Below are 27,454 nucleotides of genomic sequence, written 5' to 3'. Positions count from 1 at the left end.
TCCCTGTTGACAGAAACTCTTTCATGTTTAATGCTATGAAAAGTGCTGTGTACAGCAAGTTCCTTAAGTGAATGCATAATGAGTAATATGAAAGTGATAGAATAATGCAAAGATAACATAAAAACCCTTGAGACATTCATGACAAGAATTTCATTATTTTGTCTCAGTGTATTTCAAAGTGCCCTAGGGGAACCTTTTTTCCAGAAGAAAGGCTGAGTTATGCATTTTCCTATTATATCTAATTGTAGAGAGAGATTCCTGTAACAAAAATTGAGCTGTCTCTGGAGTGTCTTTATCTCTTAAAATCGGAAATCATCCATGAGGATGTGTGACCCTGCTGCCAGATCACGTATTCAGTATTTCTCTTTTGATTTTAAATCTGGTACTCTCCTGATATAATGGGTGGCTCTGTGGGGCTTACCGGTATAGAATAAGAAAAGCATGTGGAAATCAACCAAACTGGCAATAAAAATATAACTGCTTGGACTTTCAAACCCCTGTTTTCAAAAACTTGGCAGAAAGATTTCAATATGCTTCTAAATGTACCTGTTGTAAGACTTTTCCTGGCTGCATGCCAAGTGGCAAGCAGTCCCTTTGGATGCATAAGAGCACACGATGGTACAGTCAGTGCTTCAGAAACCTCTGGAACATCTGGGATGCCAGCAGGGATTAAGCAAAGATATTATTGTCTGTGTGTTCAGATGTGTGCACAGAAACCTCGGCTCACAGGTGGTACTGGAGACCATTCCCAGTCTTCCTAAGCAAGATTTACTTATCAGAGAGAATACTGTAGCAAACAAATTTCAAATACACGATTATGGGAAAAGTCTATGAACTTTACAGAGCTGAGGATATTCTGCTTCCCTCCTATGTCTTTCTCAAATTTCTGCTTCCTCTTTGCACTCCTGAGACTGAGGAAAGTGTTTGTTGAAATCTTTGCAATTCTCTCTGGAACTCTCCTAATCCTCACTTGTTTGTTCCTTTCCTCCTTGAGTCCTTCCTGCACATGTGCACCATAATGCTCTCCAACCAACCTGTTCCTGCACAATGCCCTGGGAGACCTGGTTTGTGGCTAATTCCTGCCCCATAATTGTTATGGCTGCAGCCCTCACACTCAAGGTATTGCCTACAGCCCCAGGAAGTGGCACAAAATATGAACTCCAGAGAGAAGCTGAGCAGGATGTTTGGATGCTGAAGGAGATGGTGGTCGGTTCAGGAAAAAATACCTATGCAATGGTACATTTCTGACTGCAATATGTGTGAATTACTGCAGTCTTTAAAACAAAAATCCTTGGGGTGCCTCTTTTGCACAGGACACCTGGAGATGTTGAGATGGAAGGCTGGAAGGAGAGGCATGGAGCTGGGACCACAACCTGCATGGTATATCTGAACTTATTTGTGGATGGATGGATGGATGGATGGATGGATGTCCGACAGTGATCCCTGCACATCCTAAGCATTATAATGGAAATAGGATGAAGTGTTCCCCTTCCTCTCCTTTGAAACCAGTTTCTGTCAGGGCAGATGATCCCTCTTCTATTTCACCTCCTGCCTTACCAACAGTTGTGGCTGTGCTCCCTGTGTTCCCTCAAGGGAATTTTTTAGGCTATAAATTTGTTACAAAGTTTAATCACAGTAATTACAAAGACTCTTATGAGGTGCTGTAGCCATGGGATCTGGCTACCCTCGACAAAATAAGACAGAAAAAAAGTCACCCCCCCCTTTGTGCAAGGACAGATTCAAGGTTTAATGCTGTGCAATTTTGTAGGTGCTGGCATGGGGTAGGGAGTCAGGTTTACTCACAGCAGAAGACTCTAATGTCATTGAGAGCTGTGTCATCCCACTTTCCCTGGGGTATCTCCACCTTTGTTTGGAGCCCACGGATGACCCCAGAGGTGTAGTTGCTGCTCCAGGGGCCGAAGTGACCCCCTGAAAGTCCCCATCCCTTCAGGTTTGTCCCGTTGGAGGAGGAAAACCTCACGATGTTGACCGTGGTGTTGTCACGCAGGTACTGCCACCCTTCCACGTGCAGAGAGAACGAAACCAGCTTGCTGCTGGAGCAGAGCTGGGCCTCCATCCAGCTCCCCCACCTGCCAGAGGAAAACACAACACAACCAGGGCTTGTCTGCTGTGCTGCCAACAGCACCACAACTGCCCCTGGCAAGGGATGTACACAGGGGTGGCAGGTTTCAGTATCCTTCCTCATCATCCCCTGGATGCCCAGCCACCACCAGCTCCAGCCTGCCCTGCTCCTGCAGAGCCCCTTGGCAATTTCACCTGCTTGCTATGCCCCTGTTACTCAATGTACTTTCCAAAGTAAGCGTTTGAGGAAAAGAAGAAAGTATAGCTTTAAGATCTGTAATTTCTGATCTTTCCTTGGGACCAGACCTCTACCCTGGAACCTTCACACTTTGTGGAACTCACCCATCTCCTCAGGTGGGATGTTGAGCCACCTTCCCAGGGGGTGTGGCTGCCTATGGAGAAAGCACTGCACTGGTTTCCCTTCAAGCTCCCCAGAAGCTGCTGCCCTGAAGGAGGCTGGGGAAGCAGGGGCTGCTCACCACCCCGCGGAGCAGTGGATGGCTGTGCGGTCCCAGCAGAGCAGGCGGACGCTGCTCACAGCTGTGTCATCGCCAAACAGCCAAACCCCCGGGAAGGGCTGCACCTTCGGAGAGGTGAAGAAAAAGGGAGAGGTCACCCTTTTAAAAGGAGGATGAGGAGAGGCATGTGACGAGGGATGGCGGGGGGCTTTGGGGAGGCAGCAAGGATGTTAGTGCAGCTGAGCAGGGCTGTGAGGCAGCTCCATGACATTTCTCAGGAAGCCCATTTTGCTGTTGCCCACCTCTGTTTTTCTCCAAGCAGTGGAGCAGGCACTCTGGGAACAGGAATGCTTGGTGTCTGCTGTCCCAGGCCATGCCCATCCTCTCACCATGTGCTGTGTGTGATACCCAGAGCTGGGGTGCTGGCAGGGGGGACTTGTCCCTGGGAACAGGCTCTGCTGGACCAACCTCAGGTATTTGATCACGCAGGAAACCCCTCTGCTAAGAAATCCTTTACTGGCAGGGAGCCTGGCGAGATACTCTGTGCTAGAAATTTCTTGCTGAGAAGCCTGCATAACGCAGATACAATACAAACTGCTGTGATGGGGCAATGCGTGGTGGCCAGCCCTGCTACGATCAGACCAAAGTAGCATTGTCTCACAGCAGGTTTTGTTCCCCACCCTGAAGAAGAAGTCAAGGCTTACCTTCAATTCAAATCCCTTTCTGTAGCCGCTGGGGCAGAATGGCCTGTGGCCCCGGGAGCCCCAGGGAGCCCCGTTTGGCACGGTGAGGATGGGCTGGTATTGCCGTGCCCCTGTGCCCTGGAGGCAGCAGGAGCCCAGCAGGCTGAGCAGCTGCATCACAGGGAACCTGCTCGGTGCCTCTCTGCACGGAGGTGCCTGCACAGGGGAATTTATTGGCCGGGAGAGTGGATGGGAGTCCTGGGGAGTGTCCACAAAGCTCCCGGGGAGTGCTCCTGGTTGCTGTGTGCTGCTCCTGCTGACTGCCTGCCATCTCTGGGGCAGCCTCCTGCCCTGAACTGGCTGGGGGACTTCTAGGGCTCTGAGAACTTGAGGAGGTAAAGGGAGGAAGGAGCTGGGGACATTCCTCAAGGAGATGGTTGCTTGGAGGAGGGTCCTGGCAATGCTGCAAGGAGGGCATTGAAGAGAGAGAGAGAGGTGAGAGAAGTGATGGACTGGAAGGGGAAGAAATCTTCCAGGGGCTGAGAAACCTTTTCAAAACGTAAGACAGAGCAGACTCAGGGTTCTTCACCCTGTGGAAGTTCTCACTTGTTTCTTCCTTGCTTTTCTTTTCTTCTCACCATCTCACTGAGGCTGAAGAAAGTGCCTGCACGGGAAGCAATTGTATTTTGCTTCAGGACATGCATCAAATGTAGGTGACAAAGTGAAGTGTGTCAACCCCACCTGGCAAAATGAGTGCTCCAGCTGCCACCTCGTGTGGCCCTTGCTGAACTCTCTTCAGTTTACTGGCATCTTGTGCTAGGGATAGAGGAGTGGGAACAAAACTTCATATAGTTGCATCATCCCATGGAGCTGTGAGGCTCCCGGCTGCCCAAGTGTGTCTGTAGGAGCTGTGAGCATCCAGCCAGGGTGGGAGTGCCCAGCAGAAGCAGACCCTGCGTTCTCAGACGTGATTCCCTGTTTCATTCCTTGTTCCTCCAATGGGTCTAGCGGAGAAGAAACCTCTGCTGACAGCAATTCAAGGGTATCCTGTGAGCAATTTCAGAGTAGGATGAGCTGCTTCCATTGCATTGAAGAGTCAGTGATGATGTCATCAGGGAGAGCTGTCCTGTGAGGTCCATACTACCAGACTGTCAACGTGTATTAGCAGTGTAATATATGTGTGTATCTCTCTCTCTCTCTCTCTCTCTCTATATATATATATGAGTATATACCAGCACTATAAGCACAGACAAAGTAGGGAGAAAAAGTTACTCCAGGCTTCAATTACTCAGTTACTGAAGAATGGAATGATTCCATTCCATATGGGCTGCTTCTTAGTGCAGGTGAAGGGGGAAATGTTGCTTTCAGCTGAAACCCTCTGATGTCACCCCTCGGGTAGAATTGTAAAGGTCTCCGGGTACTCACAGCACTCAACAGGAGCCAAAGAAGACAAAGATGTCTTACTGTGTTGTTGTATCTCATGGGCAGCAGGAACCTGTCAGAAAGAAAACAACACAAATGAAGGGCTGTGTGATCAGGGTCCTGCTCAGGAGAATGGATAGCTCATGGATATTTTGCCACTCCTAGTGGCATGGAATTTTCTAAGCTTGAGGCATTGACTGGATTTCTTCATAAGAGTGGCTGCAACCACAAGCAAGAGCAATGGGCTGTTGCCAGGTTCTGTGTCCAGTGAAGAGCTGTGAATAAATGATTCTATCAGCCCTCTCCCTCAACCATGTTGGCTGCATGATGGGGCTTTTGGGATGTGTGGAAAGTTAGGGTTGAGCAGTGTCAGAGATACCTACAACTGTATGGGAATCTTAAACAAAGTAGTGAAGAGGAACTAGGTGGAATAGGAAACCACAAGATGACTGATGCAAAAAAAAAAATAGAGATGTTTCACAGTTTGTAGTTATATTCACAGAGCTGAATCTTTCCCTGTTTGAGTCCCTCTTATTGACAGGGCCTGTTTTCTCTGTTTTCTATTTTCACACATCTTCTCCTGTTTCCTCTCTGTCTAACAATCTGAGCTCCAGCCCCAACAGTCCTGCCACTGCAGGTGGCAGAAGGGAGATCCTGGTTGCAAAAGGACCCTGCTAAGCTGATTTTTTATTGTTCCTTTTGGCTATGTGGGGAGGAGGTGGCAAACAGTGACACTGGGTCAGTGGTTCTGGGATATTCCAGCAGGAAACAGTGAAAGCTGTTCACACAAGTAATTAACTGCCTGTGGGAGAAAGCGAGCACTGGGTAAATTTCTATAACTTCACGATGGGGAGCAAGAAAACAAACAAGGAACTAATCTCAGCTTTCTATTTCCCTCTCCTGTCTCATTAATTTTTAACTCTTCCAGAGTGATGAATCTTCGTGGATGAAAGGACTTTTCCTCCCCTCCTCTCTCACCCCTTTCCCTACAGAAAACTTTCCCAGCTCTAGGAGTAAGGACTGGACTGAAATGAAAATGATGGGATCAGTATCAGCAGCTGAATTTTGCTGAATTGTGCTGCTGGAGTGCAGGGCCCATGAGTACTTTTGGGTAGACCTGCTGATACACTGAACTTCCCTGAGCATCCAGTGATGTCTCTAACATCCCTGCTAATTAACATTTTATCATCTGGGGAAGCTCTTGCTCTTTACCCACTGCTTCTTTTTCAGTTAACATGCAGGTTTCTAGTCAGGCAGGAAAAGTACCAGCCTGCAAGCCTAGGATGGGTAGATTTTTAATTATGTACCTTTGGAAAGCTGGAGTTTGAACTTAGCGAGTCTGGCAACTTCTCTGCTGGTAAGCTATGGCAGCTGGTGGTGGGGTCATATGTGACATCTCCTTTCTTCTTTTAATCAAGATTTTGGAAGGCACGATAGCATTAGATTCAACAACTGAAGACATGATGGCCAATGCAGAGCAAAGATCAGTTCTGTAATTTTGAAAACATATGAACCAAAAGGAAATATCTTTATTTTTTTTGGGCAACTTAACTCCTCCACCCTATGACAAAAAAAACCAGAGAGCTACAATGAAGACAAAGTATTTGAAAACAGTGCGGGTGCTCAAAATAATCAGAAATCAGCAGAACGGTAAAAGGTAATCACACAGCCAAAACATCAAGATTAAAGAATGAAGTGCTTGCAGTAGCCTTATCAACACTGCATGCAGACATTTACATTGTAGGTACCTAAGTGCAGGTTAGCTGAATCCCTCTTTCCCTCGGGCAGAAGGTATTTTGTCATTTACTGCCCATTTATGAGACGGTGGGGCTCTCCAGGAGCTGTGTTCTCAGCTGACCTTCTCTAGCCACATAAACCTTCTTAGATGGTGGTGAGAAACAGCCACTTGAAAATGTGTGTGGGCTGAAAACATTCTTGTGATGGCCTTTGTAATGTCATTGGAGATAAAACCAGTTAAATTGTTCCCACATCCATAAACTAGAGATAGTTCTTTGATGAAAGACCTAGTATCAAGAATTCCTCAGTGCTGCCAAGGGTGCTTCTGTCAGCCTTTCAAATGTTGTACTCCTGTCTCTGTCATGTCAGTTTAAAAACAGATGCAGTGGCTCAAAGAGTCTCTGTTCCCCCGTGGTCCTATGTGGGCTGCAGTGGAATCTCAGCTCCAGTGTCTGGAGCACCTCCTGCCCTTCCTCTGCACTATCCTCAGTGTCAGCAGAGCTGTTTCTCTCACATGTTTTTACTCCTCTCTCCAGCTGCTGTGCAGGATTTTTACCCTCTGTTAAATACATTTTAGAGAGGTGCCACCAACATCAGTGATGGGCTCAGCTCAGGTGAATATGTCCTGGGGCTGGCTGGCACTGGCTCTGTCTGACATGGGTGCAGCCACTCATCTTCTCACAGAATCCACCCCTGCAGTTTCCCAGCAAAGACTTTGCCACAGCACATAGATGTAGCACAGATGGGCAGACCCCACTATGGAATCTAAGCTGGAATTAGAGGCATGTAGTTACTCCCATCATCTTTGGAGCAAAATTTTAAAATTGACCTCATGTTTGCACCTGTTTAACTTTCCAGCAATTTCAAATGATACATCCATCACTGCTATGATCTTAGCTCTTCCAGTTTAGAGATATAGACCTCCTGAGTACTTATTATCAGTTTCAGTCATTAATTACTATTCACTCTGTGACTTTTAAAAGCTCTCTTCTGAAGTAATTTTGATTTCTGCCTAATCTTTCTTAAGAATCCTAACCCCTGAGAATGGCTGGACCCATTTGAACACAAAGTTTCTTCCACTGTGAGCAGTGAGCAAATGAAAAACTTAAAAATGGCCATATCTGCTGTGATCTTTTATAATATCAGCTGGCCCTACAGATTTTCTGATGGGGTCCTGAATCTTTGATGTGAAGAAACATTAATAGTGTTTATTCCCTTTGCCATTTGTTTCTCCAAGTGCTTTTTGTCTGTCGTGTTTTCACATGCAACCTACCACCAGATATGTTACTTCTATTTTTTCCATCTGGCTAGAATATTAGCACTCACTTTCTCCTGCAGCCTCCTTTACCTTATGGGATAACATTGACATTTTTCTTTTACCCTCCCCAAGTAAAAGTTAATTACTTGTGTTTCCTGGTCCTGCACTTCCAGCACCACAACCTTCAGGCTGCTCCTGCTCTCAGTCAGTCTTCAAGCCCATGGGTTTCCTTTGGAGACTGCCTTTGGGTGGGAAGAATGGAGAAGGATCCTGTGCAGGGTCTGTATCCGTGGTTTTTCGGTGAGCAAGAGGAATAGAGAGCCAGGAGCTGCTCTGAGCCCTCCTGAAGACCTGGCAACAGAGACCTACAGCATTGTCTGAGTCCTGAGATACAGAGAGAGATGAGCATCCTGCAGCTCTGATGGTGCCCCACAGCCAGCCTGGAGAGGCTACTAGGAGGGTTTTTCTGAAGATCTGAAGAGAGGATCAGGGGATGCAATAGCGAATTAAAATTAACTGAGAGTTAAGTGCTTCCCTTTGTGAAATCTGCCATGAAATTCCTTCCAGGTGGTGAGCCCTGGGAACTTTATCACTTTGTGGCAAAGCTTTGTTGGTATTTCATTCCAAGCAAAGCCATAGCTATCCTGGCATGATATACTGCTGCCAGCTCTTGCTCCCTTTGAAGAGTAAAAATAAACAAATTTGACAAAAGAATTTTTTGTGGGGAAAATAATCATCAAAACTTCAGAATCCTTATCTTTCTTTTAAATTGTCCCCCCTTTGAGCAGGGTGCTCATGTTCTGTGGAAAAGCCATGCCTGCTGAGATGCTGTTTGGGACTGAACTGGTGTAAAACTAGATATATGGCAGTGTTACTGCCATAACTGTGACAGCAAAATTCTTCTCTGGACTTGTCCTCTGAGTTAATTCTGAACACATTTCTTGCCTGATTTATGCTCTTTCTCCCAGTTTACACAGTCACTTCTCTACTTTAATCAATTTCCAGACATTATCTCATCCTTTCTCTTTCCTAAACCACACAGATTTATCCTTTTGAGCTCTTCCTTTGCACTTCCTTCTGGTATTTTTGGTGTTGTTTGGGAACTCTGGGGATTTGAATAGTTAAATCCCCATTACTCTTGTTCTTCAAAGTCTCAAAATTCATCTTTAATAACATCCCTCCAGTCTAAACCCTGAGTTTTAGATATTCTTGTAGCTGTTATACTCCAAGGGCCCATTTGCTAATTGCAAACAGAGGGGAGAGAAAAAAACCCAGAACACCTCCTAAGAAAAATACCTCAATCACAAATGAATCCTCCTTGTGAGACAGGATATTGAAAGTACAAGGACAGAAGGTACATCATGGAAAAAGAGAGAGGCTCTTTACTGTCATTGCAAATCCCTTGGCATAGCCAAGGAGGAGCAATCCCTTTGTTAGCCCAGAAGCCTCCATGGGCACAGCAGGGACAGGGCTGTGCTGCTGAGCTCCATTTTCCTGAGCACACAGGAACAGAGCCAGCAGAAGGCGGCTGCAGAGGGTCTGTGTGTCATCAGCTCATCTTAAACCTACGGCAAGAGCAGTCACTGAGTGGCTCCTGGCTTTGGAAATGAGAGAATTTGTACTGCAGCAACAGAGGGTAATGCAGCCTCTGTGATCACTGCTGCCATCTGCTCCAGTGTCATCTGAGAGCAGCTGTCAGGTTGGGGAGAGCCACTGCTCAGAGCAGCAGGAGACAGGAAAACTGGCCGTGGGTGCTGAGAGCGTTGGAAGAGTTGGGCAACTCTTCTGAGTTGAGAGGAGAAACAGACTGGTTGTAAGTTACATCCTCAGCTGGCCAAGCAAAGGTGCAGCCAGAGAGCTTTTCTCTTTTTATGGACCTGTTTATGGTCCCATGGCTTTTGCCTATTGGCCCTGCCTTCAGCAGGGTCCTGCTTTGGCAGTGTCCCCCAGCCTCGTTGATGATCTTTGCCCCAACTCTTCCATCTTTCAGCTCCTCTCTGGGACACTGGCACATAGGAGGTGATCTTGATTTGGTGGCTGTGTCACACATTTGTGACTTGCTACTGGCTCTGACTGCTAAATGAAGCAGATGACATCCATTAGGTGTTTTTTTCCCCTCAGATGGGAAACAAGTAATAATCTCAGTTTAGCTTTGTTTCCTCCTATGTCTTGCCTGACCAAATCCAATTTCCACAGGAAAGCTTCATGAAGAATGAACAGGGTGGCCTCTGGGAAGAAATTTACTAGCAGGGAAATGCTAGGCCAGGTCATTATTAATGGTGGTCTCTAAAATAAATAACAAGCTTATTAACTTTGCAGGCCACAGCAAGCTGGAATAGGCTACAAGTACTTTGGAAGACACAGCTTGGGCTTGACAAATGGTCTTGTCAAATTGGAGAAATAGTCTGAGAAAAATAGGATGCAATTCTATTCTAGGGACAAGGGTGAGCTCCCACCTTGAAGACAAACACCTGCATTGACATCACTCTGCAGAGAAGGCTCTGGGGATCATAGAGGATCAAAGGCAATGCATGAGTCAGTGATGTCAGGTCATCCCTATGATAAGAAATATGAACCAAATTACAGCCTAAGAGACAAATGGAGTGAGTTTTCTTCTCAGCAAGTGTGAGCCCCCAGCAGGGCTGCTCTGCTCAGCTGAGGGCACCAAACTTCCAGCAGGATATGTCCCAGTTGGATAGAGTCCGGCAGAGCAACAAAAATGATCAGTAGTCTGGGAAACTTGATCTGTGTATAATGATTGTGAGAGCTGGGACCATGTAACTGAGCTGTGGGGGGACAGGGGAGAGGGATTCTTGGGAATAGCAGCTCAGTCAGGCTCTGCAGCCAGTGCTGCCATGGGAGGATGTGGGAAGGCCAAGCCAGGGAGCTCAGGGAAGAAAGTCTATCCCAGGATTTTCTGCCTTCTTCCTCACTGGGATCCGTGTATGCCATGTAGAGCCAGGCTGGGTGGCAACTGTAAGGGGCCAAGGAGGGAGGCTGGTGGCTGTACAGGAGCTCCTGTTGAAGAGGGAGATGTAGGGAGCAGGTTGGGGAGGTAGGCATTGCTCCAAGGACTTAGAAACCATATCACAGTAGGAGTGCAGTCACCTGGGGTCTGCAGAGAGGTTAACAAGTCCCCATGCATTGCAAACAGCTCACAGCTGCTGCAGGAGAGGGACAGGATAAGAGCCTGCAACAGTCCAGAATACTGCTGTAAATAGAATAATGGATGAGTACTGCAGCAGGCTCAGATTGGCCAAGGAGTACCCTTAATAACAATAATTAGCCGAGGGAGGTTGCAAGATTACCACTGGTGGATTTTTGGAAAGTTTGAGCAGAAATGCTTCAGTGGTGCCAAGTGTGCAGTGATTGCTTTGGAGTAGGAATGCACCAGAAGGTCTCCTGAGCATCTTTCCAGACTGTTTGCTCTAACCAAACAATTCTGCAAGCCTAGAGCCCATCCTGACCTTCAGCTGAGCTGTGAGAGAGGCCCCAGGAGCTGCTGTCTCCTCTGGAGACTCACTGGGTGCATAGCTGCTCCTGGGGCTGATGGGCACCCAAGTGGGAGCAGCTCCCATGGGGAGCAGCTCAGATCCCATGGGCATGGCTCAGTGTGCACCACAGGGACTGTGCAGCACTCAGCTGAGGTGCTGGGTGCTGGAGGTGAGACTGAATGGACAGGGTGGGAGGGGGATGCCAATTCTCCCCCTCAGCCATGCAGGATCATGTCACATTTCCCTGTAGGCTTGCTGGGAACAGCTTTTCCTGGGGCCTTGCTCAGCTGCTTGCCTCAGCCCCTGCACCACTGTGCTCCCAGGTGCCCAAGCCTCAGCCAGTGCCTTGAAGAAGGGAGTGTGAAATGCCAAGTGACAGGAGTCTATGGGAGCTTCACACCAGTAAATGGGTGAAGGCTGCTGCCAAAAACATCATTACAAAGTGTTTATTTTCCCTGTATTTCCAGGATAAAATTTGGAAAACATCGAGAATACGAGCAAAAGCAGTTGAACAGCTGGGATCTGTAACACAAACTGTTAAAGGAGAATGTAAGTAACCGGGGCCACATATACATTACAGCATATGCTGTGTTTATTAGATTAAGTATATGAAAATATTTGTTAAATCACATATTATTGCATGTCTTATGTTTTACTGTGAGTCCATCCTGAATTTCCCATCCCCTCTGCAACTGGCCAGCAGACTGGAAGCCCTAAATAATCTTCAACCTTTATTAATACAAGCTGGACTACAGTTGCAGATAAGAACTGTAGGACATCAAATTCCTGCTGCTTGGGGAGTCTTTTTCCTGACCAGCAATAGCAAAGCAAAGGGTAAATATCCCCCAAGCAGAACTGAAGAAAGCAAACAAAGAAATAAATCCTGCCTAGCGCTGACATGAAAGGAGTACCATGGAGCCAATTTCCTGGGATACTTGGCACTTTCCTCCAGCTACAGCATTGTTCGTGGAGCTGGGTGAGCCCGAGTGAGCCTGCCTGAGCACTGGCACAGATCTGGCTTGGGTTGTGGTTAGGAAACACCTTCTCAGAGTGGCAGCAGCACTTATTTAATGAAGGGGTGGGGAGGAGAAAGGACATTTGAGGGACAAACAGGGAAAAAGAGAATAGAAACAGTGGTTTACTTGAGTAAACTCTCTCCCTCAAATAAACCCCAAACCTAAAAAGCCATTTGATCTTCTCTGCTACTGTCAGGCATGGGCTACATATTTAAGTGAATTGTTTAGGGAACAGGATTTCCGCTGTGTGCTTTGGAATATGTTCAGGTTCTTGCTGCAGTTTTGTGTGACCAGAAAACCTCTCCAGTCTGAGTTCCCCTGGTGCAGCAGTGAAAACCTGATATGTGGGAGCAAGGACAGCAGATCTCCAATGCACCAGTAGCAGCCAGAGCCATTGCAGCAGCTGAGACTCATCAACACTGCTCTCCTCTGCAGACGTGGAGTGTATTCCACTTGGGACTTGTTGGGGTCTTGGAGCTGAACTTTGCTGTGCTGCTGAGGAAATCTGAGCCATCCCCAATTTGTTTTGTCAAGGCATGTTCTTTTCCTGACATATCTAAGAAGGCATTTTCACTGGCTAGACTTTGAATTCTGTGTTACTTCCAGGTGACACTCAAATGGACACACCTTGGTTGGTGTGGTTTCAATACCAACACACAAAGTTGACTGTTTTCTGAGTATTTCTTTCTCATCCAGGCTTTAAAGCTGAAGTCCTGGATCTTGTCTTCTGCCTTGCCATTATCTCCCCTCTCATTGGCTTGTTGACCCCAGGCTACAGCAGAGTGTTCATTTCTTGCAGCAACACAGAGAACAAAACAGCTCCCAGCATCACGGGAGGGAAGAGCCCAGGCTTGATTTGCATTAATTTATGCACTAAGGTTTCCTTTTTTCTGAGGTACTTTTAGCTAATAGATCCCTCACTGGCCAGAGCCAAGGTCTAATTGCATGATAAAATTGTGCAGATGTGGCCACAGAAGAGACTCATGCTGTTAATAGAGTATTTTTACACAGTGACTTGCCAGTTTGGAGAGAAAATTGTGGGGGGTTTTTTTTGGTTTTTTTTTTTTTTTTAATTTTTGTAACTGCATTTCATGTAGGGATACAGTTAAAATAAAAAAGACATCAGCCTCACAGATGGAGCTACTGTGGCCAAGCTGGTTGGACCTGAATTTCAAGAAACTCATGGGCTTTGCTCTTCTATTCCTGACTGTGGGTGAAGAAGGGACAAAACGACCAAGCTATTGAGGAAATTCCCCAAAGCAAGTCTTACTCAAGTGAAGTGTGCAGATACCATTTGTAGTGTTCAAAGCCCTTCAAAGACCAAGTGCAATCCTACTCCTACTTGGAGGAATAAGTAAAGATGAGGGAAATAGAGACTGACCTCTAGGGCGTTTGTATGGAAGGTTAACAGGGTTCATGTCCTCATGAATTACCCTATTTTTGTGAAAGATTTTCTTGGGAAATGTCCATAAATTTTCAAGAAAGGGAAGAGATCCATATTCCAGCTGCATAAAATTACTGAAAACCTGGGCTTTCTGAGGGAAGTCTAGATATGAGACATTTTTTTTGGCATGTAGCCTAGAAACTGTGAACTGCTGCAGTCACTGCAGGTGGTGGTACCATGGAAAGTCATATTCTGGGATCAAGGAGGGTTTTCAGAGGGAGTTAATGACAGGTGGGTAGCTGGCATAAAAGACTGCTGGCAGTGAAGAAGGCTTTTACCTGTAGTACAAATCCAGTGCATCCACTGAAGTGATAGTGGAGATTTCCCCTGGTTGCCCAAGAGTCTCCTCCTTAGGAACAGGGATGACAAAAATGTGCTTTGTGCTCCTGCTCCCTGGAAGCAACAGGAGGAGAGGAGACCAAGCCCTGATATCTGTGAGCTCTGGCCTGGTGACAGCACAGCCATTGCTGTCTTGGCTGTCACTAACACCGGGCTCTGCAGGGGTGGGCAGCTTGAGAGCAGCCTTTTCCATCAGCAGCTTCCCTCTGCTCACTCCAGTGCCTGGCAGCCCTAATGGGGAGTCCCGTGGGGCTGCCAGCAGTTCTGAAGAGAGGGGTGAAACCCAGGGTAACCCCAAATGAACAGAGGATTCAGTACTTGGCAAACAAAAGCTTCTGCCAAAGAACGCTTCCGTGGTGGTGAAACCTGGAGCTTTGCACACAGGCAGCTCTTGGAGGCAAGGCGAGCACAGTTTCCCTGCAAGCAGTGTATAGATGCAATTTCCTCTCCTGGAGGAAATAAGAAATCACAGTTTTATCTGAGTGCAGAAGAAAAGGGACCATAGCATAGAAAATAGCTGAGAGGGGGAGTTTTTTCATCAAGGCACTCACTTTTTTCCCCTTGAAATAATGAAACCAAGCAAGAACACCAGAGAGAAGCTGAAGGACCAGGTGTGTTTGCTCAGCAGGGTGACACATTAGCAGCCGGGGACAGCCAGACACCTGGGGACACCTGCACCTGAATGGGTGCAGCCCACACAGACATGAAGTAGTGATGAGAACCACTGAGAAAGGGCTTTGACCTGCAGGTGATGCCCTAAAAATAATCAAAAGTAGCTGTCTGCTTTCTCCTCTCCCCATGCTACTCCTGAGATCCTTCCTCAAGGTGGCAGGGACCACCCTGCAAGCACTCTGGTATTCCCTCAGCCCTTGTGCCCAAGGGTGTGAGGGTCTCTGCCCTGTCTAGCATGATATGAGGGATGAGCACTGGGGGAAGAGGTGGACACAGCAGTGTCAGGGCTTCAAGGACATGCCAAAACCAGCGTGCCTGGCAAGTGCATTTAGGCAGATTCTTTAGAGCAGTGAGATAACAAAGCAGAGCCCAGCTTGGTCATGATGAGCCTTCCAAAGGGAAGAAGCTCTCGTGGCTGGCTGAAAACCTGCCTGTGGCAGCAAAGAGAAAGGGTTCAGTGGGCTTCCTGTAGGAGACCTGCTGGTGGGCAAGGCCCCGTACAGATCAGCTGCAGGGGAAGGCTTTGGTGAGAACCAAACAAAATTAAACTTGCTAAAGAATTTAACCCTTTCTTAGCACATGCCTATAAATGTACCAACATGTATAGAGATGAGCTGTTATTACATGCACCTATCCTCTCTGAGAAGTTCTCAGGACAGGTGATTTTCATGCCACAGAAATTTCAAGTCTATTCAGAGACAGTCAGCTCCCATGAGTGTGGGGCTTACGTCTGCTCTGAGGTGACTCTGGAGAGGATGGGATAAGGAACCTTGTGCCCATTGGCTCAGCTAGGAGAGTGGAACAAACCAGGGTGGGTTCAGTGCAAGTTACAGTGAGTAGGGATGACGGTAAGTGGCTTCTAAAAAAAATTAAATTATATATGTGTAAATCATTAGAGTCTTTCAGAAGCAGTAGAGGATTTGGAGGAAACTGTGGACAGGAGAAATAACAGCTGTCCTGGCCGGGTTCCTTTCCAATGGTTTTCAGTGGGCTGTAGCTTTGACACATTGGAAAGTCTTGTGGTGAAACAACTTGTGCTGTATACTTGTCTGTTCAACTTTGGGTTCAGGCCTTTCTTAGAAGGAGACTTTGGCAGTGTTGTAAAACATCAAAATTCAGCAACACATGTTTTTGGAACAATGTGAAGTCTGAAAATATATCCATCATATGAATTCTCTCTCCATATTACTTTGTCATCTCTAATTGGTGTGAACATTAAATACAACAAAATTTTTTTCACCTATGCAGATGAGCCTTGGCAGCAATTGCATTCATTGGACTGGTTTTTCCATCCCTGCTAGGTAAACTTCAGCCCTGAGACCAGGAGGAGTATTGCTGCAACAATAGTTGTACACCTTCACCTGTCTTGGTGCTAGACAGAAAGGTGACACACATCCTCCCCTGTTCCTGAAATCTCCCTGTGCTGCACATAGAGAGTATAGCTTGAATTATTATTCGTATGTAATTCATTGTATTCATATTATTCCTATGTAATACTCTAACATTGAAATATAGTCAAAGAAATCAGGTGCTCAGAGTGAATAGGTGCTTCTGTCTTTAGTCTGTGTACCTTGGTTCTTGGACTATCACATGGAGAAATGTCACTCCCTTGTTTCACACGGGAAACTAATGTTTGTGTAGTCCTTGGACACCTCTGTGAAGTACACTATGGAAACTCACCAAGTAAACTGGACCTTTCTAGATCAGGGTAAATAATAAATCAGAGTGTAAATAATAAATGGATCATGCCCCAAGCAGCTACCATTGTTTGTGTGTGGCTAGCAGTGCAGGGGCTTTGCACCACCTAATTAGTGGTTTGTCTACTAGTTTCGTTTGTCTACTTCTTCCCAGAGCCAGGATTAACAGAAATACAGTTGAAACAGTTTTTCCATGTTTGGGCTTGCATGTTTATTATATTTTATCAGAAAGTACAGAGAGTACAACAGCACTTGCAGCTACCTGCTAGAAGTAAGGAAAATGGCTACAGAGGCAACTGCTACAAAGTCTTCTAAGGTTAAACAGTCTAATAGAGAATTAATACCTATATTATTTATACTTTTGAACTAATAACTACATTTCTATGACCCTTAGAGTGACACTAACTAACCAACCAGAAACTACTACTTGAAAACCATGAAGAAGGAAGAAGAAGCAAGATGAACAAAGAAAAAGACACTACCCCAAATCCTCCATCTTGTTCTATACTTATACTATAAAAACCTTAAATTTAAAACCCATCACCCTGTGAAAGCACAAACTTTTAATTCACTATACACTTGTGATTTTTACTTCACTACTCGTATTTCGAAGCTGTTTCCAGGGCCTCAGGTCAAAAGCTGTGTTTTCCAGGGGGTCTGTTCTTGAAAGCACAGAAAACTCAAAAACTCCAGATTTCTGGGATCCAACATTTGTAGGTGATGCCCAGTTCTTGCTCTTGATGGCTATGATGGAGGTGAGGGATGTAGGTCTGGATCAGTGTTTTTGCAGGAGTTGAAGTCAAGAATTCAGCAGGTTTAAAACCACAGCAGAAATACCTGTTCATAACTCAGCAGGATGAGCCTTCACTCCAAACTACTCCCAGGTACAGGATATCTTGGTTTAACCTGTGCCTAACCAGTGTTTCCTCCATATTTATCTGTTCCTGACAGAGACCTCAGAGCAACCCATCAGCAAAGCTGCAGAAGCTGTGGCAGGACCAGGGCTGCCTCTCAAGTCATCACTTCTGTGGTCACTGGTGAGGGCTTTGGGACCTTGATTCGAAGGCTGATAATTGAAGATCTGAGCTTTCAAGGTGCTGCAAGAACAACTGCAGCAAAGCTCTTTTAACACTTGGTGAACTTTAGGAGTATAAATGAAATCCAGAACATTAATGCTGTGCTCAAAGGCTTTGCAGCATGAATTCCAGAGGTGGGTAGCTAACTATAGACAACAGGATCTATTTCACTGCAAATTCCCTGGATCAGCACGACTGCCTGTGAAGAGTTCTTGATGGAGAGAAACGACTCTTGCTTGAGTTTTTTTCTCAAAGTGCAAACGTTCAGACTGCAGTGGCCAGCAGTAATTGCACATGGTAGTTTCCAATGACCATCATTTATTTCTTCCTGGCTCTGGACTGGAAGGGGTTTGTAATTCCATGTATGGATTTCCTGGAAGAATATGGACTCTTCCCTGGGTCTCTTCCTCAAGACCTTCTGTCAAAACAGGAGGCATAATCTGCACCATCACATTGCCTGCCTCTGGGCATAGATCAGGGTGTAATCTGCTCTGTTAATGAGCATGCAGCTCAGAGTGATGGCTGATATTTTCAACCAACACCTGAATTGCCTTAGGAGATAAAAAAATTTGATATGGGAAAAAGGTGTTTACATATATTAAACATTTTATACATTTTGACGTCAAAGGAAGACATGCCCTCTCCTTTCTTTCAATCCTCTCCTTCACCTGTGTTCAGGATCTGTTAATAAATAATAATCTGTTAAAAAATAAAGGGAAATTTGAATGATCTAGTTCTTATCAAAATGATCTACCAATATTCAGCTTTATTTTTCAGAGCTTTTTGCTATTTCTTTCTTTTTTTCCCTTCTTCCTCCCTCCCCTTACCCTCAGTAGAACTTAATCTGTTTTATTATATTGGCATTCTTGAGCCTCAGTTTCAAGGGGGTGGAACAGCTCTGTGAGTGTTGTTAAGGATAGGTTTCCTGAGAACTTTTCCCAATGAATTTTCAGTGAAGTGAAGTATGTGAAGTGTTCTTTAGTTGAAGATTTGGAGAGGGTGCAAATTGCATTTGGTCTCTGGCTGTCAGTAAATCTGCACTGCAGGAGGGACTGCCTCTCCATTTCTTTATGAGGTTTTTTGTTAATTAGCAATTTGAATCAATAGTAAAAAGTATTGAAAGCCTGATACGACTGTAAAAACACATATCAAGCCATGTCCCACAGGAGAAAATTCTAGGTCTAAAATTGCTTGATGTTTTTATTTATTTTATTGCACAGTAGAATAGAGAGTTTGTTTATTAAATTTATAGATGTCATCAGCCTGGAGCAGAAGACACAAAAGGATTGGGGATAGAATTCAAAATTAGCACAGGTGCAAAATGTTGCACTGACATGAGAATAGCCACTTTCAGAGAGTTGAGGGAGAGTGACTGGTGAGGCAGCAGTTCTAGAGGGAGAGAGGTGCAAGTTCCACCCTTGCTAAAATGCTATTTTAACTCAATTCATGATTAGAAATCTTCCACCTTTAAACTATCATACTGTAGTGACAAGATCTCTGTTGAAATGCTGTTCAAAACAGTGTTTGACCAATAGAACACAGTCCAGAAGAGATCAGCAAAAATGGTGAGAGGTCTAGAAAAGAGTGTGTGCAGGATTAGACCTTCAGAAAAGCTCAGCTATCAGTACCAAATGATACAATGCTTCAGTTTCTGTTCTTGCCCAGTGGTGTCCTGTACCCAGGGCAGAAATGGGCTGGGTTATCTGCTCTGGCTTTATCTCCAGGCCCCAGGTGTTCTCTTCACAGCTTCCCTCCATCTTTTCCCAGCACACCTGGGCTGCAGGCAGACAGTGTTTTCTCCATCCCCAGCTGCCACTGTTCAATTCTGCCTGAGAAGATACTCCTAATCCCTTTAGCTACTATTTTCTAGTCCTTATTTGTGAACCTCCCTTCCTGCTAATTCTGGTCCCTAACACAGCTATGAGAAAAAGAAATGAATGTCTCAGTGCAAAAGATGTAAAAAACTATGAGATGTACGAAAAACAATTTCTTTGATGCTGGCCACCTCTGGCCATCATTTCTGGTCTCTGCTTTCTTTCTGCTCATCAGGCTTCTTAAGGATATTTGATTTGCTTGCTGGCCATCGTATGCAAGTGGAAATCACAATGAGATTTCAATGACAAGTGGTCTTTTTATGTGTTTTCTGTTCTTGTGTGGGCAGGTACGGCTGAAATTAATTTAGTAGAAAGGAAAAAAAAAAAAAGGGAGTTTTGGCATGCTGGGTCCCAGACAGGAATTGAAAATGAAAGAAATTAAGAGATTCTACAGCAGGGCAATTAGGCTTTCACAAGAATGTGTTGAAATGTTATTAGTAATTGTAAACAGAAATTGAAACAAGCACATAAAGAATAAGGCAATAGAAAGAAGACATACAGATTCATAGATGAAGGAAATTAGTTCTATTAATTACACAGAAATAAAAAATGTGAGAAACTGTAAAGACTAATTTTTGTGTTAAAAACAATAATGTATGCTCAGCCTAGTAGATAAGATAACTGTCCAAATTTTCAAGGTAAAGATGTATATGAAAGCTGGGAGTTGTGGGCAACTGGGAAACCACCTGAAGATAACTTCACAACAAGGGGAGCACCACCTCTAAAGATGTAAGTCATCTTTACATCTCGTCACTAATGCAAAATTATCTACCTCTTGCATCTGAGAAGTGGCTATACTTGTGGTTTTTTTGCTTTAAAGTTTATCTTTCTGCTCATGCATCTAGAAAATACCAGGTCTTGTCTCATTTCTGATGTCTCTCACTTATATTTTTCCTGCCATTCAATTTTCTATTAATCTGAGTCAATTTAGCAAATGAGAAATGAGGACCAGATAGCACATAATTTGATTACTCATTTTCTCTTAAACATTTGCCCATATTACTGAAAACTAATCCTCATTCAGCACTACTGTTTCTAGCCTGAAAAAGCCTAAACAGAATCTGAGGTTATAAGACTAGTTCAGCTAGGATCATGTGTCCCTGTAGTCAGCAGTGATGAGCAGATGATTTTAGAGAGAGGTTCATGTGAAGATATCTGCTCCTCTCTGTTGTCATGCTGTCTCTCTCAGCAGCGATGAAGGGAGCCCTCTGCAATTATTTCAGACGGAGACATCTGCACTGTAGATGTCTGTGTTCATTTCGAATCTCACCTCTTCTTTCTAAATAATGCAACCCTGTGCTTACTCATATTTTCATAGAACAGAATCTTTATAGCCCTTTCATATTTTTTTGGCACTGGGTGTGATTTCTGGGTTTGCTGATGTACCATTTCCATGAGATAGTGTGCCTTTTGTAGGATGCAGTTAGCTGTGGAGTGTCTTATCTACCTCCCAAGCTGCAGGTGAGGAGGGTTTGGCAGAGCCAGGCTGTGTGATTTACAGTGGATTTATACCCAGCTCTAATGGTCAGGTTTGGCACTAGAGCTGCTGGGGAAGGTGGCTACTGAGAGCTGATGGGTGGCAACCAGTGCCCTGGTAACAGTGTGGGAGGAGTGTAAAATGGCCTAGAGCATGCAGAAGCACACAGTCATTCAGCCAAAACCATCACTCCATGTTTATTGACTTCTCTTTTAGGGAATGCTGTTTACTTCCCCTCCTGTTTGGAGTTCCTGGACACTTGCTGCCTTCAACCCTTCCTGCAGCTCAGTCAGAAGAGTCCAACATCTCAAATCATCTCCATCCTTTGGGCAGCAGAAGGTTTACATGAATATGAGAAACTGAGAATATGAGAAAGACAACACAACACTGCCAAATGAAGTTTGTATTGCTAAGTGTGTGGTATTTTCAGGTGTAAAAATCAGAAATTAATGAATTTTCAAGAAAAGCTAGTACATAATTTTTTCAATAACGCCATAAAATAAGCAAATTGTGTATGGTATATGTTTTTGTATGTTATAGACAATTTTTTCCATGTTCCATATGGAATTTAAATATGTCATAACATCCCAATATACTGATTAATATTATCTTAATCTCTTTATGAAAAAATAGAAGTTTTTATAAAAGCTGAAAAGTAGTGGCAACTTTTTTATGCTTGTCTGCCTGCAAAAATAATCGTATTAAACTGGATGAATAATGAAAGGATGAAGTACCCTGTGTCATCATCATTTTAATGTAGTGATGTTTCATTAATCAAATTCATCAGTCTTCCAATTTTCTTTAAAACTGCTCTGACATTTTCAAGGATATTAAAATACAGGAGAGGGAGCACGAAAGCAGGGTAGGTGTGTCAGTAAGAGTTCTGGATCTCACCACTGTAGCCTTGTTAGATTTTGGTAGTCTGTGTAAGCTGATCTTTGGGAACTTGTTGAGGCATCCAAGCAAAATTGGCACTGTTACACGGAAGCAAAATCAGTGTCTGCTCTGCAGGTAGTAAGTGCTGTCTAAGCCATGTGCTGTGAAATCAAGTCCAAGGCATCTCACATTTGGCAGCCCAGGTTGCCAGCTGTTTGGTTATAAATGGGAAAATGATATTCCCAGGTCCTGGACTAATGGTTCCCTAATAGTTCTCCTCTTGGGCTTGAGTTTTCCCCTGGACCAGGGAAGTGTGCACGGGAGACATTTCTCATGGCCAAATCTCCTGCCTCTTCCCACTCCTCTGCACTCTGTGGGCTCACTGTGCCCTAGGATCCTCCTCTGGGGATGGGAAAAGGCAGGAATCTTATGATTTAAGCAGAGTCTGAGGGGGATGGTGGGTCCTGCCAGACTGTGGACCTGCATCACTGCTGCTAGAGGTGAAGTGACCAAGGGTGATGGTTTTGGGCCAGCAAAGGAGAAATGAAAGGGGGAATCCTGCTCCTTTTGTAGCCTTATCCAGGTCCCAGCCCTTTCTTTCTGACTCCTTCTGCTCCTTTCCATCCATTTGCTGCCAAGGGCAGTGTCCCTGCCTGAACAAACACACCTGATTTGCCAGATGTGATTGTGCAGCCTTTGTGGGAGAAAACACATCTCTTCTGGATTTTGGCATCCCTTTGGAGAAGTAAAACAAAAGTCTGGTTTAAAAAGGAAAACAGGTTGTGCTTTCATCACATGCTGTGCTATTTTAGTGCCTTTCACTAAAAGGATCATCCAACTTCCTATCATTCTAATTTACATATATTGCCACCTGTACAGGCCATTGACAAGTGTAAGGGGAATGCAGAGTCAAAAGTGGGAAAAGCAACATCACCTTTTAGTGTGATAGGGGCAGATGGAGCAGAACAGGAACTGGAAGAGAAACCTAGAAGAGGGAAATTCTTTTTCTTCTCTTAGCTCAAGGTTTGGCACCTCATCTTGCTTTAACATTCTGAGGATCAAGATACTTCTCTGAAATGCATTCTCTCTTCTTTGTCTATTGAACTGAGAGAAAGCTTTTGCCAAATTCTGCAAGACCAACCAAGGGCCCTCCAATGCATTGTTTAACTCTATGTTAAGAGAATTGCAGCTCCAGGGTTCCAAAGTCACCTCTCTGCATCGTGACATCCTCAAAGACTGTGCCCTGAGGCTCAGTATCACCTTTCTAGAAACCCTGCCTTTCAACTTGTTCCCAGTGGCACTTAGCCCTGAGAATCACTGTGGGCATCTCAGCATATCTGGCTTTGGGTAAGCTTGCTGCAAAAGCAAACCATACAGTTTTTATTGAGATAAAAAAAAGGCAGTTGAAGGTTATTAAAACTCATAAACTACCTTATTTGTTGAGATTCCCAGAAATCCTATTCAACAGAAGGTATTGGGAGACACAGGGCTCGAGTTTACTTATTCTTTGTTCCAGACCAGGTCCCTTATGTTTCTGGTTTGACCATCCTTGCCAAACAGCAGTAGGTAAAATGGCTATGGCAGTTACTCTCAGAAGGCAGGCATTCCCATGGCCAAATATCTGTGTAGCCAGAAGCAGAAATTGGTATTAAGCTTCTACCAGGGGCACAACAAGGAGTGATGGTGGATACACCTATGGCCACAGTATCTGCTGTGTGCCAGCTGCTCAGCTCCCAGAGGATCTCCTCGTGGGCACTGGGAGCAGGTCAGCAAGTGCTGTGTCACCGCCTGGGTGGAAACTATTGTTCCAGTGGTGTTTGTCAATGGACTGGTGTGGAAAGGCAAACAGCCTTGGAAGGGTATAAATTCCCCAGTGCATACACCAGCTCTCCTTCAGCAGATGCAGAGCACCAGAGATGAAGTTCCTCATTGTAGCTGCACTGATCCTGCTCGTCCTGTGCCCCCCAGGCTCAGGGGTGCGTGAGTACACCTCTGTCCTCGCTGTGCCCAACGGGGGCCACTGGGGCAAGTGGGGCAGCCGGCAGTTTTGCCACCGTGGCTACGCCAATGGATTTGCACTGAAGGTAAAATTCTCTCCATTCCTTACCATCTCGTGTCCCTAAGGGTTTTCTGCAGTTTTCCTCTTCTTGAGTATGATACTCTCTACATCAAACCAGGAGTCTTCTGGCAAATGTTGCCACTGTAGCTACACCAGAAATGTCTGCCTGGGGCTGATGTTGCTGGGAGAAGTCACATGGGTGCAAAAATCTGGATTCTGGGAGAGAGGCATCTACCACCAGCATTTCTCCTGAGGCTCTGAGACTCTGCCTTACCTCCTGGGTCAGAACTAGTTAGAAAACATGAAGAACATGTTACAAGGGTAAGGTGCTTTCCCAGTGACAGCCATCTTTTCCAATGTGCTTCCCAAGAAATTTTCTATTTCCCATTACAGAAGGGAGGTGGGACTGTTTACAACAGGCATGTAAAGGACTTTTCCTGGGTCCTTAGCCCCTTGCCTTTACCTCTGTCCCTGTGTGGCTTCTGTTGCAGGTGGAGCCCCACCAGTTTGGAAGAGATGACACTGCTCTGAATGGCATACGCCTGCACTGTCAGGATGACTCAACAACCATTGAATCCTTGGTTGGGGAGTAAGTGACACTGTGCTTTCCTCCCTGTTTGTCATGTACCAGCTCACAAAACACCCGTGGGTGTCACCATTTGCAGGGGTCTCTTCTTTCTGACTTGCTGTATAAATAGTGCTGCAGTACAGTGAATTAAAACAAGTGGTGAGGGGTTGTTTTTCATTAATTTTGAGGGTTATTAAACACGGTTACCTCATTTTAACACTTTTTGTTTGCCCTTGGATTTTCTGCAAAGCATGGTGAGCACCTGAAGTATGGTCCCAGGGTTAGAGTTTTTCTATGGAAGGGTTTCTAACCATGCATTTAGAAAGTGCCTGGTCCAAGTCCTGGCCATGCTGCAGGGAACAGCATTGCACCTCTGGCTGCTCTCCCGGCTGCCTGGTGTGTGCCTATTACATAAAACATGTGCTCAGGCTGCCCTCAGAGTTTCCACCAGAACCATAACTATCCAATCTCAGACTTCCTGGTGCTTTTCTGATGAGATATCAAACATCTGAAGAGAAAAGGACATCTTTGGAAGACAAGGGAAACAAAAAGAAAAAGTAAGGGGCCCTGACTGCAGCAGGATGCTGTGTCAAAGAAGTGTTAAGCTTCAGAGCAGCATCACAAGAAGGAGCATTTCCCAGCAGCTCACAGAGCCCAGACATTTTTCCATCTGCTTTTTTTCAGGTGGGGTTCCTGGACCAGCTTCCAAGTTTGCCCTGGAGGCTACTTGATCTCCTTTTCACTGAGAACAGAGACGTCCCAGGGAGCAGGTGATGACACAGCAGCTAACAACATCCAGTTCAGATGCTCAGATGAAGCTGTGCTGATAGGTGATGGACTGTCATGGGGCAGCTTTGGTCCGTGGACCAACAGCTGCAAGATATGTGGTCTCCAGACCAAGGTAGAGCCCCCACAGGGACTTCGGGATGACACAGCACTCAACAATGTGAAATTTTTCTGCTGCAAATGAGCACTTGCTCCACCTTCATCACTGCCTATATATCCCACAGCAAGTGAAGTGTCAGTAAAGCTTTGCTCTAGCTTTATCCTGGGACATGCCCGTGATGTTTTGACTGCTTTCATCTTGCTGTTCTGGCCAATGCCTTAGATGATGATGTCTCTTACAGCTACTGCTACGTTAGCATAGCCAAATCATTGTATCATGTACTGCTGGTATGTTGCTGTGAAAGTGCTCAACTTCTAGGAATTGCTCAGAGCTGTCAGATTTCTCAACTTTCTTTTTCTCTGTCAAGTTTCTTTGAGGTTTGGTCTGCCCTTTTTTCCTTTATTTGAAGTAATACTTGATCTATCGATATGACAAACAGGGCAGAATGGGTATTTGAGTCTATTTGGAGTTTCTGACCAAAGCCAAAATGAGTAATGAGAGACAAACGTGGTGAAACAGGAGTTTGGGTGGGCTCATGAGAAGTGTCGAAGGTTTGCTGTCATTGCTCACTCCTAGCTTGAATTGCCTCAAGATTTGTACATGCCTTTTGCAAACAATCTGTTAGCTCCTGCCTGAGCCCCTGCCTTAGGAAACATGGCTAGAAAGTGTGTTTACACTGTGCATTCACCTGTGTAGCACTGAACCACCTGGGTGGGTTGTGGCTCCCCAGGCCTCCCCTGCTGCTGCTTTGCAGTGTGCTCTGCTGGCTCACCTGGCTGCTAGTGCAAAACCTTTTCATGGGACTGGGATTTTGTTTGGTGCCTCTGGGCTTCATGCTTTAAATAGAATGGGGGAGAATCCAAACTAAAAATAAACTCTATGTCATTCATTCATTTTTTATGCTCCAATTTCCTGGGTAAACTGGAAGTTATTACCTTGATATGCTAGATATAAAGAATGTACTCTCAGTTCAGGGAAAAATAATGTTTGGAGATCATTATCATTACCAAGTCTCTCTGGCAAGAGTTTGAGAAGATGTGCTGCCTCTCTGAGCACCTTTTAGGAAGTGTAGCTGTTGTAATTCCCTCAAAGCAATGCATTATGCATCTTTGCATACTCAAATAAAAACTGTATTTTCTTCCACTGAAGCACTTGAGCAAAGATTCTGTAGTGAAAGAAGAATCTCAGAAAAATTCCTGCATTTGAATGATTTTATTGAAAAAGAATTAATATGAAATTTCCCAGTCAGACCTTCTGCTGCCAATTTTCATGTTTCTGATTTGTTTAATCTCAAGATTTGACTTATTTCTTAACAGTTGGTATTTCTAAATGATTCTTTAACTGCTTTCTGTCCTCCTCTTGATTGCAGACATTTTAAGTGTGCAAGTGCTTTATTAGAGAAATGCTTATTTTGTAAAACCAGCCCAGTCATCACTTGAAATGCTGATTATTAGCTTCAAAGAACCATTTTGTGGCATCCATCTCAATTTGGGAGTTTCTGAAGAAATCTTTATTTATCATATACTCAGCTCTCTATAAACATATAAATCCCTCAGCTCTAGCAATTAGCTAAAGGAAAAAGGAAAACAAACTTACCCCCAAACCAAACCCAACAAAAACAACCCCAAAATTGCAACTTTTTTTTAACAAGGCGAACCAAACTAAACTAAAACTAAATTTTAACTGCTGTCAGAGTTAACTGGAGTCAGCAGTGTCCACACTGAATCTTAACTTCCAAAATGACTGTTTTCAAACCCCACAAGAGCACAAATTTTAGTTTGCATCTAGTTGCTCAGCTTTCATTTTCCTCTGTAACAGGAATAATTTCAGCTTGCAAACTGACATGCCTCATGACTGAGGCAACATTTGAGGACATTAAAGTAAAAATAACTGCACTGATCTAAGCAAAACAGGCTTAATTCGATGAAAATGAGCAGGAACCATGGTGACATGATTATCTGCATGCTATTCCAAAGCCTGGGGAATCCCCTTGCTGAGGCAGAGGCGGCTCCATGCACTTCACAGAAGTCTTAGAGAGCCAACTGCTGGTCACCTTCCACCAGAGCATGTTGGACATCACAAACCATCAAGTGTTAATACTATAGCACTGTGTCATCAGCGTCAGCAGCAAATCTCACAGCAGGACCTTTCAAGTGCTTTTGTTTCAGCATGTGAGTAAGTTGTGGTTTTTTGGAAGATATACTGAGTGAACCTAATTTGTGTGTGCAGCCAATTATGTGTGGGAACAAAGGTCAGGTAGTTCATCATCTCCATATAGAGAAGGTTTCTAAGAGAGTTATTTTTTGGAATGATCAATGCCATTGAGCTGAAGTGCT

General features: G+C 44.8%; 2 protein-coding genes across 2 annotated transcripts; one reads left to right on the top strand and one right to left on the bottom strand.

Moving 5' to 3' along the window:
* Window positions 1-1,795: 1,795 nt before the first annotated feature.
* On the bottom strand, window positions 1,796-14,126 carry LOC148224760 (vitelline membrane outer layer protein 1-like). Its single transcript, XM_088159281.1, has 5 exons — window positions 13,873-14,126; window positions 4,649-4,718; window positions 3,245-3,394; window positions 2,562-2,665; window positions 1,796-2,090 (listed from the first exon to the last, which is right to left on the bottom strand). Exons 1-5 carry the CDS (start codon window positions 14,124-14,126, stop codon window positions 1,796-1,798), a joined length of 873 nt encoding a protein of 290 aa, XP_088015407.1.
* Window positions 14,127-23,521: 9,395 nt separating this feature from the next.
* Window positions 23,522-25,202, top strand: VMO1 (vitelline membrane outer layer 1 homolog). The gene is made up of 3 exons (XM_014877583.2): window positions 23,522-23,689; window positions 24,156-24,253; window positions 24,917-25,202. The coding sequence occupies exons 1-3, from the start codon at window positions 23,522-23,524 to the stop codon at window positions 25,200-25,202; spliced, it is 552 nt and encodes a 183-aa protein (XP_014733069.1).
* Window positions 25,203-27,454: the final 2,252 nt, after the last annotated feature.

Source organism: Sturnus vulgaris, chromosome 2, assembly GCF_052056855.1.
Source record: "Sturnus vulgaris isolate bStuVul1 chromosome 2, bStuVul1.hap1, whole genome shotgun sequence".
Classification (NCBI taxonomy): Eukaryota; Metazoa; Chordata; class Aves; order Passeriformes; family Sturnidae; genus Sturnus; species Sturnus vulgaris.
The sequence above is the reverse complement of the archived record's forward strand: the minus strand, read 5'-3'. Positions and strand labels throughout refer to the sequence as shown.